At 38.7% G+C, this 21,111-nt stretch overlaps 1 protein-coding gene across 1 annotated transcript in view; it reads left to right on the top strand.

Moving 5' to 3' along the window:
- The window catches only part of PAQR5 (progestin and adipoQ receptor family member 5), a 107,524-nt gene that overhangs the window by 63,047 nt on the left and 23,366 nt on the right, over positions 1-21,111 (top strand). Inside the window, exons 2-4 of the mRNA XM_044665321.1 lie at positions 2,984-3,177; positions 16,469-16,596; positions 19,649-19,854. Of these exons, the coding sequence (XP_044521256.1) occupies positions 3,127-3,177; positions 16,469-16,596; positions 19,649-19,854 (385 nt within the window). The 5' untranslated portion in view covers positions 2,984-3,126. The remainder of the gene's footprint in view (positions 1-2,983; positions 3,178-16,468; positions 16,597-19,648; positions 19,855-21,111) is intronic.

Here is a 21,111-nt window from a genome sequence, read left to right as displayed (position 1 = left end):
TTCTTATACTGTAATTTGTTTAGCCATTCCCCAATGTATAGGCAACTCCTTACTTTCAGTTCTTTACTATGCCAAAACTTGCTGCTATTAATAATTTTATACATGTAACTCCTGTTTTTCTTTCTTTGATCTCTTTGGGGCATAGGTCTAGTAGTAGTATTGCTGGGTAAAGGATATGCACAGTTTAATGACTTTGGGGATATGGTTCCAAATTGTCTTCCAAAATGGCCAGACCAATGAACCACCAATGGTATCTGTTTCTCTGAATCCTCTCCAGCATTTGTCATTTTCCATTTTTGTCAGCTTGGTCAATCTGATGGGAGTGAAATATGACTTCAGAGTAGTGCTAATTTGCATTTCTCTAATTACTAGTGACTTGGACCATTTTGTTTTTCTTAGGGCTATTGCTAGTTTGGATTTCTTCTTCCAAAAATTGTCTGTTTGTAATCTTTCCCATTTATTTAGGTAATAGACAAGGAATTTCCATTCCAATGGGAGAGACAACATGTACATAAATAGGTAAATATGTAGAATAGGTAGAAGATAACATTAGGGGGCATAGAATAGATGAGCTGGGATTAGGTAGGAAAGTCCTTCAAAAAGTAGAATTTAAATTTCATGTGAAGGAATCCAGGTATTCTTAGAGGCACATTTGAAGAGGGAAAGCATTCCAGGCATGAGAGACAGATGGTACAAAAGCATATGGATGAGAGATAGGAGAATTGTTTGGGAGGAACAGGAAGTTGACTTAGTTGGACTAAATCAGAGAATGAGTAGAGGAAAGTGTAGGAAGATTGGAAAGATAGCATCATTACATGTTATTTGGAAAATAAACTATCTTTGAATAAATAAAAGAAAGAATAACATCATTGTTGTGATTATCAAAAAGTAGCACCACCTTCCTCAACTTTGGGTGTCTTCACACATCTTTGGGTGTCTTTTTCTAGATGAGATTGTTCTTTCCCCTATCAACTTTTTTATTGCTTTTTTGGTGTCCACTGGTGGTGTATTCATTTTCATGCATTCATGTGTGTTCAGGAGTTCTCAGGAGAAAGCCTTCAAAGCTTGTCCTACACATAAGCAGAGTAGATGAGTCCCTGTATAGTGAGGGGACCACAAGGTCTATCATCCAAAAGAGTATTTTCTCCATCCATCTACTACAGTACCAGAGGGATTTATTTATAACTGTTATCAGTGATTACTTTTTGAGATTAGTTGCTTATCACCTGGCAAAGAGCAGAGCCTTAGGGGGAATGAGATAGCAGGAGAGTTAAGGTTTGGTGAGTGGTGGCATGGAGGGGGTAAAGATCAGAAGCATTGGTGAAGGTGCTCAATGGCCCTCCGACAGGGAACAAGTGGCATAACACTATGTGCGGGGTGGGGAGTAGCCATATTCATTTTTCTTAGTGCCAAATAAAAAACTGGCTAAGTTAGCAGAGTTGGGATACTGGAGGGTGACCCATCACTGTGGCCTCTCCTGAGCATCATTTCTTATTCCCATTCTGAGATTTTAGGGTCTGTTCTTTAGGAGGACAGTTGTCTACAGTTCTTGGCCTTTACCTCTAGTCACTGCTACCACCTCATTAGTGGCACTTCTCTCGTGGAAAGCAAAGAAACCATTTAGGCCTAGAAACCATAACATCAATCAATAATCTTTTTTTTTAAGCCCTTATCTTCTATCTTAGAATGTATTATATGTATTAATTCCAAGGCCAAAGAGCAACAAGGGCTGCACAATGGGAGCTAAGTGAGTAATCCAAGTTCACACAGCCTGAAAGTGTCTGACACTATATTTGAACCCAAGACTTCTTTTTTTTAATTGAAAATTTTTATTTAACTAATTTAGAATATTTTTCCATGGTTACATGATTCATGTTCTTTCCCCTCCCCCACCCATTCCCATCCCCCTTCCATAGCCAATTAGCAATTCCACTGGGTTTTACATGTGTCATTGATCAAAACCTATTTCCATATTATTAATATTTGCATTAGGGTGATCTCTTAGATTCTACATCCCCAATCATATCCCCATCGAACCATGTGATCAAGCAGTTGTTTTTCTTCTGTGTTTCTACTTCCACATGAACCCAAGACTTTTTGTCTCCAAGCCTGGAGACTGGGTCGCCTAGCTGTTGCAATCAATGAACATTTATTTAAGCAACCTACTATCCGCTGGGCACTATGCTATAGAAAAACAAGAATATCTCAATTCTGACACTTATTTGTGTCAGATTTATTACAACGAAGCAATAGAACAAAGCATAAATTACTTGAATTTATTTGTAATAGCTAAATCACAATCATCTCAAAGAAAGTAAGGAAGAGCACCAAACCCCTCCCAAAAAACCCTAACACCCTCCTTCCATACTGTGTATCACTTGTTTTCAGTGGTATGACTCTTCATGACCCTATTGCAGTATATTCTTGGCAAAAATACTAAGGTGGTTTGCTATTTCTTTCTCTAGCTTGTTTGACAGATAAGGAAACTGAGGCAAATAGGGTTAAGTGATTTGCCCACACAGCTAGGAAATATGTGAAGCTGTGTTTGAACCCAGGTCTTCCTGAATCCAGGCCTGGCACTCTATCTACCATGCCACCTGGCTGTTAACTATGATTAAATTCTAGCTTTTGCTATTTGCTTGATTTACCCCATAATAACATTTATACATGTCCTGGGTAATGTGCTAAGTACTTTACAAATATTATCTCATTTGAACCTCATAACAGTCCTGTGAGTTAGGTGCTATTGTTATCCTCATTTTACAGTTGGGGAAACTAAGGCAGGTGATAGTTAAGTAACTTTGCTGGGGACACAGCTAGTAAATATCTGAGGTCAGATTTAAACTCAGGGCTTCCTGACTTCAGGCCCAGAATGCTATCCATTGCATTGCCTTGCTTCCATGATAGACCAATATGATTTTTTTTTAAATGGTAAGACAAGAATAAATGGTTTTCATAGTCTCTCATTGTTTTCTTTCCCTAGCAAGAAGGCATTATAGGCTTTGAAGCGAGAATTTGGAGAAAAAGCCTAAAGAGACCGAAGAAGAAAGAACTGCATTGCTCTGGGTCATGTTAAAATATTAACCAGAAGATTTGAAGAGAGACCAGTACCAACCCTGGTGCAGGATGTTGAGCTTGAAGCTGCCCAAGTTGTTCAGCATAGACCAAGTGCCCCCGGTAAGATATTTTTGTTTTATCCAAAGCGTTTGGCTCTGACATTTGGTTTGGAGAAGGGGGGAGTCAGGCTGAGGATCTTGTGGAGATTAAAATTAATATGCAAAATACTAAATATTATATTTATGAATACTTTATTAATAATAAACTAACAGAGACCTAACTAAAAGGTTACTAACCAGCCGGCTCCTTGGAACAAAAGAGAAAGAGGGAGGAGTTACAGCTAAATAAAGAACAATAACGTGACCACACAAATGTGGAGACACAGGAGAGATTAAAGGGAATTTTGGGAAAACTAAGGGACTTATGGGGGATGAAGTCCAAGGTTCAAAATCTCCATTTATACAATCTGCACTAGCTTTGGTGAGGGCTGGTCCTTAGCACCATCATGCATCTAGTGAAGCCTGTCTTCAGAGTTTTTTGCTGCTGTCTCCTTTTCTGCCCTCTGCCTCCTTCCTCGTTTTCCCCTTGAGCTGTCCAGTGGGCTCATATTTTCTTCTGTTTTTCCTGCCATAAGAATCTATTCTCAGAGTCTTCCTCCACTGTAAGGTGCAAATGACTGACAACAACTGTAAATAGGTCTTGCTTAGTTCTTAGGGGTATTTAAGATGCTCAAAGGCTAAGGAGGTGAAATTCTTTTTTTTTTTACCCTTGTACTTTGGCGTATTGTCTCATAGGTGGAAGATTGGTAAGGGTGGGCAATGGGGGTCAAGTGACTTGCCCAGGGTCACACAGCTGGGAAGTGGCTGAGGCCGGGTTTGAACCTAGGACCTCCTGTCTCTAGGCCTGACTCTCACTCCACTGAGCTACCCAGCTGCCCCCTGGAGGTGAAATTCTGATGGGGAAATTTTGGGAGGTCAACAGAAGAATGAGGAAGGATTTCTGTGGCCGATAAGACTTTTTTTATCTCCCTTGAACTGAGGTACTGAAGGGAGACTCTGTTGATGGGTTTGGTATCTTTTCCTAATTTTGATATCTTTTCCTAATTGCTCTCTGGGTATGAGTTGAGAAAAGGAGAGGATTGAACTAAAATATCTCTAAGGTCATTTCCAGGGCAAAAGTCCACAAGTTTTAATAATAAATTATCATTTAAATACCTTTAGTGCTTTTACTGACCAATCTCGCCATCATCGCCAGTTGTTGAGTTTCCTATCTTGTATCAGATACAAATGATAACTTCGAATGGAAGTGGTCAAAAAACAATCCTATTACTAAAATCATTCTGCTACCCTCAGGTTGAAGCAAATCTCAAGTCAGTTTGTAAGAATCCCAGAGAATAGAAAAGCTTCTGGCAAGAATGTTAAAAAACAAAACAAAATCCTGTAAGGGGGTTTCCTAAATTCTCAGAAGTCCTTCGACACTCCTAGGATGAAGTGCGGTCACTGGGGCTATCTTACACCAAGGATAATAAAATGAACCTTTGGCTACTTTGTTGTTGATGTTGTTCAGTCATCCCAGTCATGTCCAGCTCTTTGTGATCCTATTTTAAATTTTCTTGGCAAAGATACTGGAGTGGTTTGCCATTTCTTTCTCCAGCTCATTTGACCAATGAAAAAACTGAGGCAAACAGAGTTAAGTGACTTGCCCAGGATTGCATGGCTAGTAGGTGTCTGAGATCAGATTTGAATTCAGTTCTTCCTCACTCCAGACCCAGTGCTCTATCCACTGATCCATCTTCTTATAGGAGCATAGATTTAGAGCTTAAGGGATTCTCAGAGGAGATTTAGTCCAATCTGCTCATTTTACAGATGAGGAAACTGAGGCCCAAGAAAGTTAAGTAGCTTGCTCAAGGTCATAGAGATAGTTAGCATCAAAGGCAGATATGTTGATTTAAGAGCCAACACTATTTTTACTGCACCACAATGCTTCTTCCACTTAGGATCATGGACTGATATCATCCTTTTAAAGGTTCATTGGATTTAATGGATTTCTTGGCTTAAAAATACCTCCATGAAAGATTCTTGAATGGCTTATGGTTTTGAGACATTTTGCCTGCTCATTTGCCCTCATAAAGGTTAGATGAAGCCAGTCCACACAAAAGCTCTTCCATGAGCTCATGGGCCTACCCTCAAAGACAGACAATGTTGCTTTATTTCATTCCTGTGTTTATATCCAATTCTTTGAGTCTTAATAAGAAGTATTGTAGCTATTTCATGGAGGAATTTTTTTTAAACTTTTTTTTATTTTTAAAACCTGTATTTATTTGTTTGTTTATTTGAGTATTTAATTTCATGATGAATAAATTAAATAAATTTAAATATTAAATGAATAAATTTAAATTTAAATTTTTATTTATTTAAATTTTTAAAAATAAAAAATGTTTAAACTTTCTGCTTTAAGAACTCTGAGGCAGAAGGGAAAGGCCTTCGCAAATGGGATTAAGCTTTGTTGGAATGACACAGTAAGGAAGTATCTGAGGGCAGATCTAAACCCAGGACCTCTCAACTCCAAATATGGCGCTCTATTCTCTGTGCCGTTTAGCTGCCCCAAAGAATGAGCTTCTGGGTTGCTGTGTGATTGGCCTTTGTTGTTATTCAATCATGTCTGACTCTTCATGACCCCATTTGGAGTTTTCTTGGCAAGGGTACCAGAATGGCTTGCATTACCTTCTCTAGGTCATTTTATAGATGAGCAAACTAAGGCAATCAGGGTTAAGTGATTCGCCCAGGTCAATAAGTGCTCGAAGCTGAACTTGGATTCAAGAAGATGAGTCTTCTTCATGCCAAGCCCAGTGGTCTATCCATTGTACCACCAAGCTATCTGACCCTTGTGTTGTTACAGATTTCCATGTGGAGAATACTATAAAGGGATGGGATCAGAGTGGAAGTTTCACTAAGGCTCTCATGAATTCAGATATTGCAAAACCATAACACTGTTTCCATCTGATTTTCTTGTTTGACATTTTGGCTATTGCCAACTGTTTATGACTTTCCCCAGAAAAATGAGTTCCTAAATGAACTCTCCACCAAAGATGGGAGATTAGAGGAGGAAAAGTGCCAAACTCTCCCTAAAAGCCTGTGATATTGAAAATACTCCTAAAATATACAGAACAATTTGGTTTTAGGGTTGGGGTATGTATGTGTGTGTGTGTGTGTGAGAGAGAGAGAGAGAGAGAGAGAGAGAGAGAGAGAGAGAGACAGACAGACAGACAGACAGACAGACAGACAGACAGAGAGAGGGAGGGAGAGAGGGAGAGGGAGAGAGGGAGAGAGGGAGAGGGAGAGAGAGAGAAGCACTGAAGGCAATGGTCCGATTGGAAAATGAGTTAGAATTTCTATTAAAGCCACAATTGCCTGTTGTTGTTCTAGTCTTGTCATACCTATAAACTTTTGTAGGTTTCTGGTGTGTTTTTAGTATATAGTTAAACTTAAGGCCATGAGATAACATGAACAGGAAACTCTGATCTTGAATTTTCAACTTAAACCTCAGAGCTATAAGTTAAAGATGCAAATGTTTTCTCTGGCAGACTTCAGACAAGAAAATCAGATGGAAACAGTGTTACGGTTTTGCAATATCTGAATTCATGAGAGCCAGATGACAAATATTGTCAGGAACGCTGTGTTTAGATCTGGGTACCACAGTTTGCATAAGGACATTGACAAGCTGAAGCATGTCCCAAAGAGGGTGACCACCATGATGAAAACACATAAGATGAAAACATAAGAGTTGTCATAGGATTAGTTGCATAGTACCTATCTCCAAGTGTTTGAAGCATGTAGAGACATTGTGTCTGTCCCTCTGAGTTAGAAGTTCCTGCTCTTAGTACAGGTGCTAGGAGACTGTTATGTTCTTTCTCCTTCCCTTTTGGAGATATCCCAGAAACAACCTACAAGTAATTTTTATAACCTGGTCTAGGTGCTTTGGAAAAAGACAGAAGGAAAGACACACAGAAGGCATGACTGCCTCCCTGAATTCCACAGGACTTAGTGGAAGGTGCTTTTTGCAGCAGGTGGTGAACTACGAGGCTGCTGGAGAAACTCTGTAGTTGACCCAGAGTAAAAATCTAAAAGGTTCAAGGAAGATGTGATGCTACCATAGCCACCTGGAAAATAGTTTTGTGTTCAGATTTTGGCTCTGACACACTGATATAAAGCAGAAGTTTTCAAAAGGTGAAGGTACTCAATGTCTGGTGAAGCTTTAGACTAATCACCAAATAGTCCAGCTGCTTAAGAGATGGTCTCCAGAGAAGAAGCAACTAGCACTATCTGCTGGAAGAGAGATGAATAACAGAAAGCAAAGTAGAGAACTGTAAGAAGGATCCAAAAGCCCTTTTCAGGAGTAGAAAATCAGGATGGTGGTGAGAAAGATCCATAACTTCTGCTGGGAAGGACAGATAGTTGCAATATAATAGTGAGCACAGACAAGATGAGAATTGCTATAGAAAAACTGAAGAAGTATTTGGTACCCTGACAAGGAGAAGCAAACCCTGAGTTTTCACTTTGCTGTAGCTCCACTGAAGTAGTGCAGAAAGTTGCAAGGACTTTACATATATTTCTGGATGTGAAGGTAGTTAATTAGATGGGAGAAGAGGCCACTTGACTCTGCTCAGATTGGACTCTTTTCAATGTCTATTATTGGATAAAGAAAACTATATTTTGAAACCTCATGAACTTTGAATGGGGAACTTGAGGCTCTTCTTTTGAGAGTACTAGAAACTGAACATTCCAGGTTCCACCTGAGTGGAGGGCAATGAGTCTCATATATGATAGGTTCAGAAAACTTACTCAAGGGCCAGCAAAGTAGTACAGTGGATAGAATAGCTAGACTCGGAGTTGAGAGGACACGGATTAAAATTTGGCCTTGGACACTTTCCTAGTGGTATGACTGGGCAAGTCATTTAACCCCATTTGTCTAATCCTTGCTATTCTTCCATCTTAGAATTGATACAAAGGTAGAAAGAGTTAAGGGGGGAATGGAGGGAGGAAGGGAGGAAGGGGGAAAGGAAAAAAGGAGGGAGGGAAGGAAGGAAGGAAGGAAGGAAGGAAGGAAGGAAGGAAGGAAGGAAGGAAGGAAGGAAGGAAGGAAAGTTCAGTCAAAGAAACCTCTAACACAAGGATTTGGGATAGGGAAAGGGACAGGACTTGAAATACATTGATATATGTGACTCCAGGATGAAAAAATTCTATCTAATAGATGATATTAATAAAGAAAAGAAGGGAAGTTGTATAAGGGGGAAGTTTATTGTTTTTTTCACACTCTCCCAGTTCTTCTCTTCCTCAGGTGTCCTTGCCTCCTTGCTGACTCTCTGATTCCTCCTATCCTTCAAGGCCTATCTCATGACTCACCTCCTGTGTGAAGCCCATCATGGATTTTCCAAGATCTTATAACACTGATGTGTATCATCATTTGACACGTCATGTTTTTTCATATATTGTTTATCTTATCCAATGTATTTCTTTCCTACTTAAACCATTTACCTCATCAGAATAGAAGAATAGAGGCCATGCCTTATGATGCTTGATCATAACTTTTAGATAATCCTATAATTCTCAGATTGTGTCTCCTAGATCTATTTTCTAGGTTAGTTGTTTTATCAACAAGATATTTCATGTTTTCCTCTCTTTTTTCATTCCTTTGATTCTACTTTATTGTTTCTTGATTTCTCATGAAATCATTAGTTTCTAGATAGTCAATTCTGATTTTTAAGACATGATTTTCCTCTGTCAATTTTTGGTTCTCCTTTTTCAATTGGCCCATTTCTTCTTGCATCATTTTCATTTCTCTTCCTCACTTTTCCTCTACCTCTCTTAATTGGTTTTTGAAGTCCTTTTTTAATTCTTCCAGAATCTGTGTCCAATCCATATTTTTATTTTGGACTTTGTGTATGCTTCCTTTGCTTTCACTGTCCCCTTCTGTGTCTGTACCTTGCTCTTTGCCTCCATAAAAATTCTTTAATGTTTGGTGCTTTTTTTTTTGTTTGCTCATTTTTCCTATCTAATTATATAGGTAAACTTGGTGGGGATGATGTGATGGTCTGAGGGCTGAGAGCTCTGAGACACCCCTCCCCCTGCTGATTCAGTTGACCCTTGTGATGCTGATAGCTTTAAAGATTTACCTCAGGCTTAGGTGTAAGCTTTTTTTTTAAACCCTTACTTTTTGTCTTGGAATTAATACTGTATATTTGTTCCAAGACAGAAGAGGGGTAAGGGCTAGGCAATGGGGGTTAAGTGACTTGCCCAGGGTCACACAGCTGGGAAGTGTCTGAGACCAGACTTGAACCTAGGACTTCCTATCTTTAGACCTGGCTCTCAATCCACTGAGCTACCCAGCTGCCCCTTTAGGTATAATCTTTTGATCTCATTCTGATCTTGATCAGGTCAGGGGCTTTGTACTTGATCCACTCAGGCATCCCTTGATTGTCCTTTCTTGGAGCTCTGCCCAGAGCTTTAGGCAAAAAGATCAATACTTAGTACTATCAATCACTCCAAAGTGTGAACTGAACTAAGTCCTTATCTCAAGCCCAGGCTAGAATTCCCTGGGCTGGGGCTCCAGACTTCTTCACAGGTTTGAAACTTCAAGGGATATGGGTTGACTTGTACCACTATTTGCCCAGGCAAGATCTCAGGGTCTGGATGTTGCATGCCTTATGATTCTTAGTATCCCCTATAGCACCTATTTAAGTACTGCCTTATATATAGTAGGTCCTCAGGAAGGAAAGAACTTATTTTGTGAATAAGTGAATGGATTGGAATAAGGTATGTAAGTGTTTAGTTCACATATAAACCTAATAGAAAGCAGTCACAAATGGAGATCCTATTGGGGAAAAAATTGGTGGTTATCTCACTTAAAGAGAGATTTCACTTGGAGTGGGGTGAAAAGAATTAATCTTTAGGGACTAATATGAAATGTTAATGAAATATATTTTACACTGGTTTGATAGACAAGAATAACTTGAACCTATTGAACATCTCAGAATTTATTTTTTTCTAGAGCTCTCATTTCAATATGTCCCCATAATGTCTGGGTTTGAATTTCCTGTCTTTCTAATCCTGTGCATCCTTTAATGGGGAGCAGGAAGCAGAAATGGATAGAGGACTAATGAGGTCCAAATAATTCACATACTGGAAAGTCAGCAAGTTGTTTTTCTGAGGTGACTGCAGTCATGTTAAAATGCTGAGGAGAGTCAGAAAAAGAAATACATCTTAAATATTGAATGGGATTGCAAACCATATATCTAGAAAAGACAGGTCATATCTTAAATTCTAATGCCAACCTAGAGTGGTGGCTAGTCATCTTCCAACTAAATTTTGTGAAAAGTCAGGGGAAATAGGGAAAAGCTGTTAAGTCTGCTATTAATTGGAAAATCAGTGCCAAATAATGACTGATGTGAGCCCATATGAAGATTTAATCAATCCACAAACATTTGTCTACTCTCTATTCTGTGTCTTAATCTTATGCCCAGAGGCAACACACCTAGGCATAATAGATAAAGTGCTAGAGTTTGAGGCAAGAAGACCTGGGTTCAAATCCCTTCTCTGACATGATGACATCCTACCATATATATTGTATGACCATAGGTTAATCTCTTAATATCTCTAAGTTTCAGGCAAGACTATAAGTCATGGTTGATGTTGGAAAACAAATTCCTCATATTAACATAATCACTAGTTTTTGGTAAATTCAAATACTGTATACCTAACTTTGTGCTAGATGTTGTGAGGATTAAAGAATTAGAAGTCTTCTGGGGGCACTTGGTGGCTCAGTAGTTTGAGAGTTAGGCCTAGAGAGGGGATGTCCTGAGTTCAGATCTCTGCCCTCAGACACTTCCTAGGTGGGTGACCCTGGGAAAGTCATTTAACCCCCATTGCCTAGCCCTTACTGCTCTTTTGCCTTGGAACCAATACATAGTATTGATTCTAATATGGAAAGTAAAGGTTTAAAAGAAAAAAGAAGTGCTCTGCCTTCAAGAAGATTATAGTCTAGGTAGAGTATACATATATTTAAAAACATACAGTATATACTATCTTGTCTTAAGTGTCTGATGAATGATCTAGATCAGTGATGGGCAAACTATGGCCAAGGGCCAAATGTGGCCCCCTGAAATGTTCTATCTGACCCCATGAAATTATTCCTAATCTGACGAATACAATGAATAGGATACAATACAATGAAACTTCAAAGGAGTTGCCTTAGAAACAGACTGACAGATGAACATTTCCTTTCCTTTGGCCCCCTCTTTAAAAAGTTTGCCCATCACTGATCTAGATAATAAAAACTGTAAGTGTTTAGAGAGAAGAGTGGGAGACTGGGCCAGGTGATCATTATGATCCCTCCTAATTTTGAGGTTAGAGGTGTGCTTTAGTAACTGCTGTCTGAATGACAAGCTTTGTCTTTTCACTGTTCATGTTCATAATCTATAAAGGATTAAATTAGTGATTTTATAGCCTAATTAGGAAGATGACCTTTCATGTGTAACAAGGATACATGGGTAAACATCATTTTAAGTCAGCCCTTCTGCTTATTGTTTCTTATTTCTATATTTTCCTATATTTTTCTATATATGTTCTTTATTTCTGTATTTAATCTCATCTTGGTAAGTCCAAGAGTCCAGGAAACATCATCTGTCCCCCAGACCACCAGGCTATAGTCCTCTTCCAAGGGAGTAACCCTGTGGAAAGGGGGTTACCCATTCCAAGTAACCAGCTTCTGACCAACTATCTCCAAGGGGGCAGGTAAGCTGGCTTACATGCACTCAAACCACAGTGATCACCTCCCCTCAGATCATGGTGGAGGCTTCCCAGAACCCTGAGTCCCAGAGTCCTGGGAGCACCAAAACCCCCAAAATCACTGGCTTTCCTGAAGCCATCATCCAGGGACTGTTCCCTTGTGGGGCTGCTGACCTGGCAACTACCTTTGCCATGGCTACTGAAAAAAAAAAAAAAAAAAAAAAAAAACAAGAAAAAAAAGTACTTACCACCAATCCTTCGTACCACCAAATAGTTCAATGGACATGGTTTTATGAATGTAAATGACGCTAAAGAAGATACATCATTATCTACCATAATACTGAACTTTAAGGGCCCACAGCTGAATCCTCTTTGATATATTGTCTCCCTTGGGAGAAGTCAAGATCTTTGAGAAAAGGGACTGTCCTGTATTTTTTTTAACCCTTAACATCCATCTTAGAATCAATAGTGTGTATCGCTTCCAATGTAGAAGAATAGCAAGAGTTAGGCAATGGGAATTAAGTGACTCGCCCATGGTCTCACAGTTAGAAAACATCTGAGACCAGGTATAAACTCATGACCTCCCATCTCTGGGCCTGGGTCACAATCCACTGAACCATCTGGAGGCCCCCAGCTGTTTGGTATTTCTAATTGTATCTCCAAGAGTTAGTATAGTACTTTGTATATAGAAAGCATTTAAATGCCCTCCCTCCCCTCCCCACCCCTGCTCTCCCCTCCTCTCTTTCCTTCCTTCTTTCCATCTTTCCTTCCTTTCTCCCTCCCTCCTTCCTTGGCTGTTCTTGTCTTAGTTACCCAAATACTGACTACAATGCCTGGCACAGGATTAAATTCAAAGATCTGAGATCTGGTTCCAGCTATTCATCCTTGGGGGAATTATTTGATTTTTTCAAACCTGTTTGCCTCTCTACCATATGAGGATAGTAATCATTCTGCCACCTGTTTCATGTGCATATTATAAGGCTAAGTTGAGAGAATGGATGTAAAAGCACTTCAGGAAGCCTAAAGTTCTATGCAAATGTAAGGGATTATTATTGTTGTCTTGAGGGAAAGTTAATTTTATGAGAACTAGAAATAATCTTATGCATATGGGTCCTTTCTCTCCTTGGGGTATATGCCTAATAATATGCTAGGTCAAAGGGTATTTATATTTAATGGTTTTTTAATTCTGGTTCCAAATTGTTTTCCAGAATGGTTGAATGAAATCATAGATCCACAACAGTGCATTAGTATGCCTAATCTATCACAACTCCTTCAACAATTAAAATTTTTCTGTCTTTGTCCCCTTTGCTAATCGAATTTCTACCAGAAGTGAACCTTTTTAAGGGAGGTGGTGTCAGTGCACTGTTAAGTGATGGTCCCTACACTGGGCAGGCTCAGTTTGGAGCAGTGTGTTCAGATGTGGGTTCCAGACTAAAAAAATAAATTTTCTTTTTTATTGTGAACTTAGAAATCATTAACAAATATAAGCATTTCAAAATACAAAGAAAAGGGATTGTGTAAGAAACTATGAACTATTTCATATAGCTTTGGCTTTTTTAAGAAACATGAAGTTTAACATCTTAAACATGCAATTTAACAAAGCATAACAAAATTTGTCTATTTGTGTCACCTTCTGCACTTTTCCTTCTGTGCAGTCAAAAATGTTTTATTGATGCTTTATTAATATCTATAACTATCTACTAAATTTACCTCCTCTTCCCCTTCCCTCAATACACCAAGGAGAAGACATAGCATATAGGTAGAGTTATGCAAAATAAATCAACATGTCTGAGAATGAATATCTAATTCTTTACCTCTAGTCCGTCACATCTCTGCCAAGAGGTAGAAAATATATTTCATTATGCCTTTTTAATGCCATAATTGATTGCTGTTTTGATTAGAATTCAATCTTTCAAAGTTTTCCCCTCATATCATTTTTAATTGAGTTAAATATTCACCTATTAATGCAATTATTTTGATACTCCTTGAATCCATCATGCTCATTTCTTAAAGCACAATAAAATTCCATTATATCCATACACTAGCATTTGTTGGTCATTCCCCAGTTGGAAGGCCCCTATTTGCTTCTACTTCTTTGCTGCAACAAAAAGCTCTACTACAAATATTCAGGAGTAGTTGGGTGGTGAAGTCAGGAAGACTCATCTTCATGGGTTCAAATCTAGCCTCAAACACTTACTAGCTGACTGACCCTGGGCAAGTTTCTTAACCCTGTTTGCCTCAGTTTCCTCATCAGTAAAATGAGCTGGAAAAGCAATGGCAAGCCACTCCAGTACCTTTGCCAAGAAAACCCCAAGTGGCGTCACAAAGAGTAGATATGCCTAAAAACAACTGAACCACAACAAATGTTCTCATATACATGGGTCCTTTCTCTCTGTCTTTGTCCTTTCTTGATGTACATGCCTAATAATAATAATAGTATTACTGGGTTAAAGGCTACACACAGTTTAGTAACTTTTGGGATATGCTTCAAAATTATATTCTAGAAAAGTCAGACCAATGCACAGTGTGTCTATCTTCCTACATTTTGGTTATCTTTGCTAATCCAATGGGTAGTCACATTGAAAATATTGTTTTTTATTTTGTTCCTCAAATATATGAAAAAAAAAATTTTAAACATTTTTTAAAGTTTGAGTCAAATTCTCATCCTCTTTTCATCTCTCCCAACTCCTGTCCCTGAAACAACAAGCAATATAGTATAGGTTTTGCACATGTCATAGTATAAAACATTTTTTTCATATTAGACATTTTACAAAAGAGAACTTGAACAAACAAAAGAAAAATGAAGAAATAAAGTAAAATGTGGTAAGTCTTGGTCTGCATTCAGATTCCTTCAGTTCTTTCCCCAGAGGCAGATAACATTTTTTTCATGAGTTCTTGAGGATTGTCTTGCATCACGGTATTGTAAAGAATAGCTAATTCATTCATAAATGTTCGTCACATAATATTGTTACTGTGTAAAAAGTTCTCCTAATTCTGTTCATTTCACTTTACATCAGTCCAGGTTTTTCTGAAATCAATCTTCTCATCATTTCTTATAGCAGAGTAGAATTCCATTATACTCATATACTACATACAACTCATTCAGCTATTCCCCAGTTGATGGACATCTCTTAATTTCCAATTCTTTGCCACCACAAAAAGATGTCAGCCATATTTACGAGGAATATGGATAACTTGTGATACCAGCAGGGTGATGATGGGTCCAGAATCATGCCACATGAGATTTAGTTGGAGAAATTGGGAGTGTTTAAGCTGAGATAGAAAAGATTTAGAGAACAAAGCAGATGTTTTCAAATATCCATCATGTGAAAAACTAGATTTTTTCCCCATGTGGCTCTAGAGGGTAAAACTAGTATACAAAAGGCAGATTTTAGTTCTAGATAAGGAAAAACTTAGAGATCTCTAAAGTTGGAAAAGGCTGGAAGTAAGAGTCAGTCAGTTCCCTGTCACTAAACTACTTGTTTTGAATGTAATGTAAAGAATTCAAGGTTGTTGAACTAAATGATCCCTAAAGTCCTTCATAATAAGAAGATTCTAAGACTCTTAATTTTTTTTTCTAAAGTTCTTGCATGGGAACATCAAAATAATTTCTAAATAGAAGGCTGAATTAAACAGACATTTCATTTGGCTCCAATTTCCAGGGCCTTAATTTGAGTTCAGATAAGATTTGAGCACTACTAGCTGAATTTTAATTACTCATGTCCATTCTGTTGTTCCCTACAACCCTTAGAAGGTGGAAAGGTGATTCTCAATCATATTGAGAAGATGCTTTATTTTTAAAGCAAGAGTTGAAGTTGAATTAACTGAAGATAACAATTTGGATTGAGCCTGTGCTGAAGTGGCTGAACTCCATCAGCAGCAGCAGCATCATCACTACCACCCCCATCACCCACCATCATCACCATCATCATCAAAAGGCCTTTGTGAAGTGCCCTAATATGTGTATTACTGAACTCACTACTTAGAATCTCATAAACATAGTAGTCCCTGCCATCTGGGACTTATTTATATACCAAGATACACATATTCATGCAGACAAATGGGCCCCAAGGGTGACTGGATAACAGAATAAGGACACAAGACTAGGATGGAAAGTCAAAGTGTTTGGGCTATATGCAGAAAAAGGGTAACTTCATTTTAGACTATTTGCAAAGTGAGGGGATATGAGGAAGTCTTTTGACTTGCCTCTTCTCCAGGAAGGCTGGGAAAGCTTCTTGGAATAGGTGAAAAGGTGGGAAGGAAAGGAGGAAGGAAGGAAGAGAGGAAGGAAGGGAGGAAGGAAAGAGGAAGGAACAAAGGAAGGAACAAAGAAAGGAAGGAAGGAAGAAAGGAAGAGGAGGAAAGAGTAAAAGGAAGAAAAAAGGAGAGAAGGGAGAGTGGGAGGGGAAAGATGAAGAGAAAGAAAGTGAGGGAGGAAAGAATAAAAGTGAGGAAAGAGGGCAGTAGCTTCATGGATCCAGGGATAGATGTATGACTTTAATGGCATCTATATATCAGTTTGGAAGAAAGTTATTTCCTGTTTTCAGTATATGCTCCAAGTCTTTGATGCATCCTGAGACTTCAAGTGTAAGTGAACAGAATGATATATTCTTATCCTCTCCCGGCAGGTATTCCATGAACGAGGCATAATTTGTGGCTATCGGCATCCTCAGAGTTCAGCCACCGCCTGTGTCCTCAGCCTTTTCCAGATGACCAATGAAACCCTCAACATCTGGACACACTTGCTCCCCTCCTGGTATTTTCAGATTCTTTTCCCAGCTCCATGGAAGCAGAAATTGGTTTGAAATGATGAGGGGTGGGCAAGGGGGTGAGGCTAGGAGGAAGAGGGAAAAGACTGTTTCTCCTATAATTTTTCTGTTTGCCAGTAGGGGAAGAAGTGTCTGGTGTGGCCAGTGGCCTTAGCAGTGATTTACATATGATTTGAATGCTGGGCCATTGAAATATTCATTCCTTTGGGTCCTTACTACTTTTTAGGCATAAAAAGTTCTCCATTACATTACAGATGCCATCTGGAGAACTATAAAATATTAAATAGCTTGACCCCAAAGGCAAAGTCTGGAATTTACAGAGTTTTTTTGCTGGGGTGGGAGTGGGGGGCAGCAATAGATGGCGGAAGGCCTTTGAGGTTCCTAGAATTTAGAGCTGGAAAGATGCCAAGGGAACCACTCTTATCCCTTTGTTTCGTAGGTGAGGAAACTGGGTCTCAGGGAAGAAGTGCACTGGTTAGGGTTATACGTTGACTAGTTGCAGACCTGGGGAGAGGTATACTGATTCTCAACCCAAGGTTCCTTCCAGGAGGGTGTTTGAAATTCAGGGAAGAGCAGAGATAGAAGGAAGTTAATAAGAGTAGCACCTAAGAAATGCTTGGGAACAAGGTAAGAAGGCAAAGAGACCTATATACAGAAGAGAAATGCTTACCAGACTCTTCTGAGCAGAAGCAGAAAAGACACAAGCCCAGTTGACTGAAGAGAGCTCTTTTTATCTAAAGGCAAAAAGGGATGAACCAAAAGAGAAATAACCTGATGTAGTAGAAAAGGCACTGAACTTGGAATCAAAGGGCCTGTTCCTTATTATTTATTTGTGTGAGACCCTGGGAAAGTTAGGTACTTCAACTTTCTGGAACTCAGTTTCTTCAACTTGTAAAATCCAATCTATATGTTTTTGGTCCCTTTGAGTCCCAGTTTCCACATATTAAAATGGCAATGGTAAAACTCTTATTACCTACCTCACTGGAATGTTGCAAGAAATGTTTTGTAAACTTTGAAATGTTGTGTGTTATTATTCTACAGTGGAAAGAACACCATACTATGTTGACCTTTGGGAAAGTCATTTCAAGTCTCTTCTGCACCCCCTCCCAGTTTCCTCATCTGTAAAAATGGGGGTTGAGGTTGGACTAGGTGATCCCTAACATCCCTCCTGACCTCTAGATTTATGATCTTATGAGCCTGCTGACCTAATAGGGATTCAGAGGCTGAGAGAGCTCAGCTTAGGCTTGGGGATATGGGAATAGGGGAATGCTAATAAGAAATAAAGTAATCCCCGTGTTGGTAGAATGGAATGAGAAATGACAACAGGAAGGACTTTTAAATATGCTAAACTTAAACCAAACTAACTGAGGCTTATGAGTCTGCAATTGTGAAATAAATTAGTTCTGTTCAAGAAATGTCTATTAAGTCTGTACTATGGGTAAGGCACTGGGCTAAATTTTTGCTCAGCTGTATATGTGTACCAAAGGACTTGCTTTCTCTGGAATGAAGTTCAGTTGCATACTTGTACCCGTTTCTGCATGTGGATTGGTAAGGGAATAGTATGAAGGCAGAGTTATTACCAGAAAAGATGCAGAGAAGGGAATGTTCATGATTCCAGGGGAAAAAGTTTTGAAAAGAGAATTTCCTTGCTTATTTGCCTTAAGTGAATGCAATAGAAACCTCTAGAAAGAACATGAGACAAGTCAGGATGACCTTGTTTATAGTGCAGAATGTGCTAATAATTAGCTGTGTGATTTTTAGTTATTCACTCCTCTTTCAAGGCCTCAGTTTTCTCATTTATTAAATGTGATTTGATTATAATCTTTCCCTTTCATAATAAGAGCTAACATGTGCATAGAACTAAAAGGGTTTGCATAGTCCTTTAAATGTATTATCTCACTTTATCTTCACAACTACCCTCTGGGGGCAGTGCTTTTATTATACCCATTTTGCTGATGAGGAAAATGGAGACTGACCTGCCCACATTCACATAGCTAGAAAGCAGGATCTGGATTCATAATCTTCCTGACTTCCCATCCTATACAGTCCACTATTCTATCTACCTATGTATATATGACTAAAGAAGCTATCCTTGAACACAAGGGGATGGAGTTGAATCACAGTGATCAATAAACTTAACAGAGGTAGGTGTAATCATGGAGGTGGCCCTCCCCCAACTTGGAGATTTTAAAGAAAAGGGAAAACCACTTCAGAGGAATGGTTTAAGCAGGGTCCCTTGAAATAGGGGGGGTAGAATAAGAATCCTAGAACTGGAAGGACTCTTAGGTATCATCCATTCTAAATCTAATTGGATGGATGAGAAACAGGCCTGGAAAGATTCAGCTAGATGACATCATTCGAGTTTCTTGCCATTCTTGGGTCCTAGGATACTATAATTATTGATTTAGAATTGGAAGGAGCTTTGAAATTATCCAGTCTAACCTTTTGCTTTTTACCAATGAGGAAGATGAGATCCAGGAAGGTTCTCCAAGATTTTGTCCAAGGTCAAACATGTCAGAGATAATATATGTATCTCCACATATTATCTTTGTATATCATATGATGTATATTTTAATATAGCACATTATATCATGTAATATTATATTGTACATATATTAATCATATATGTACTTGTGTATATATATGTATATATATATATATATATGTTGAGTATAATACATTAACATCATAACAGCTAGCTGGCCAAAGGGATAGAGATTTGGGCCCAGAGATGGGAGGTCCTAGGTTCAAATCTGGCCTCAGATGCTTCCTAGCTATGTGACCCTGGGCAAGACACTTTACCCCCATTGCCTAAGCCTTACTGCTCTTCTGCCTTGGAATCACTATTTAGTATTGATTCTAAGACAGAAGGTAAGAGTTTAAAAAATAATAATAATTAGCATCATTGGTCATCAGAGGGAAATACAAATGGGGAAAAAACTGTGAAGAAATCACCTTTGGTCCTAACCAAAGAAAGAATTGGAAAGGATGCCTTGTATCATCTTGGCTTAACATGGAGGAACACTATGTGTGTTTCAGGTACTTCATGTGGAGGTTTATGGCCACCCTATACATGGTTGATTTCTGGAATGACAGCTATTCCTGGCCTCTTCTTATCTACCTGAGTACTAGCTTCATTTACCCTTTTGCCTCCAGCTGTGCCCACACCTTCAGCTCCATGTCCAAGAATGCCAGACACATATGTTACTTCCTGGATTATGGTGCAGTCAATCTCTTCAGCTTGGGTAAGTATAGCCTATTCTTGGCCTCCCTCCTGTCCTGGGATGGCTTAAATTATTCAACTTCTCTTGGCCTCAATTCCTTCCCTTAGAATAAGGGAATAATAATGCTTGCCCCTAGTGCCTTGACAGAGATGGAAATAAGAACACCTTAGATTTGCATTAATGCTTTATTTATCTTTTGCAAAGTGCTCTTAAATCCATTATACATTACAACCTGCTTTTCTTACCATTATCTTATCAGGCTCTCACCTTGAGACTTTCCCATTTGAGACATGAGGAACCTTCTAGGTTCTTTCAAAGGGACTAACTGGTCTAACCATCACACATCTAGGGTGGTGGTAGATTTCATCCAGTTTAGAATTGCCTCAGTTTTCTCACCTGTAAAACAATTAATACCTCTAGTACCCTCTCTCGCAAAGTTGTGAGACTTTGTGAGTCCTAGAACTGAAAGGATTACAGTTTTAGAACTAGAGGAGAACTTAAGGGTTATTTAGCCCACATTTTTTTTTTAACAGTTGAAGACATTAAGTACTGAGATAATGTATGTCAAGTTGATTGACAGACTTGAAAATATTCTATAAATGTCAATTGTTTGATAAGCAAAATATTATCATCTTTGTTGTCAGTTATCTTCATCTTCATCCTCGTCATCATTGCCATCACCATCATTGTCATTATCATCTTACCTCTCCCAGAGCTGTGAGGACTAGACCTGACGCTTTTTGATTCTTTGTCCATTGTTGGTTTTGCTATGCCATTTTGCCCCTTTGTATTTCTCTTTTCATGTTGCAATCTGGGATAACTATTAGTTACCTCCCTCCCTTAATTGTGTTCAGCTTTGCATTACATTTATTTGTATAATACCAAGCACATCAATAATTATTACCCTCCCTAGAGACTGTGAGTTGCTCAAGAGCAAGGACTTGGAGAAGAGCACTGGAGGGGGAGTCAGAAGACCTAGGTTCAAGAAGTCATTTCATATTCCTGACCTTAAGTTTCCACTTATGTAAAATGGTTTTCATACATTACCAACCTTTCTAGAGTTGTTTATAGGGAAAGCATTTTGCAAACATTAAGGCAATAAATACATTTGAGCTATTTTCTGTCATTCACAGTACTTAGTAGAAGTTTGATTAAAAGATATGATGAATGAATGAATGTAGCCCTAAGAACCTAATAACAGCATCTAGATTGGAGAACCTCATGTTCTTCTAAAGCAGTGGTTCCCAAAATTTTTTGGCCTACCGTCCCCTTTCCAGA

The sequence above is a fragment of the Gracilinanus agilis genome, chromosome 2 (genome assembly GCF_016433145.1).
Source record: "Gracilinanus agilis isolate LMUSP501 chromosome 2, AgileGrace, whole genome shotgun sequence".
Classification (NCBI taxonomy): domain Eukaryota; kingdom Metazoa; phylum Chordata; class Mammalia; order Didelphimorphia; family Didelphidae; genus Gracilinanus; species Gracilinanus agilis.
Note: the sequence above shows the minus strand (reverse complement) of the source record. Positions and strands in the feature narration are given on the sequence as shown.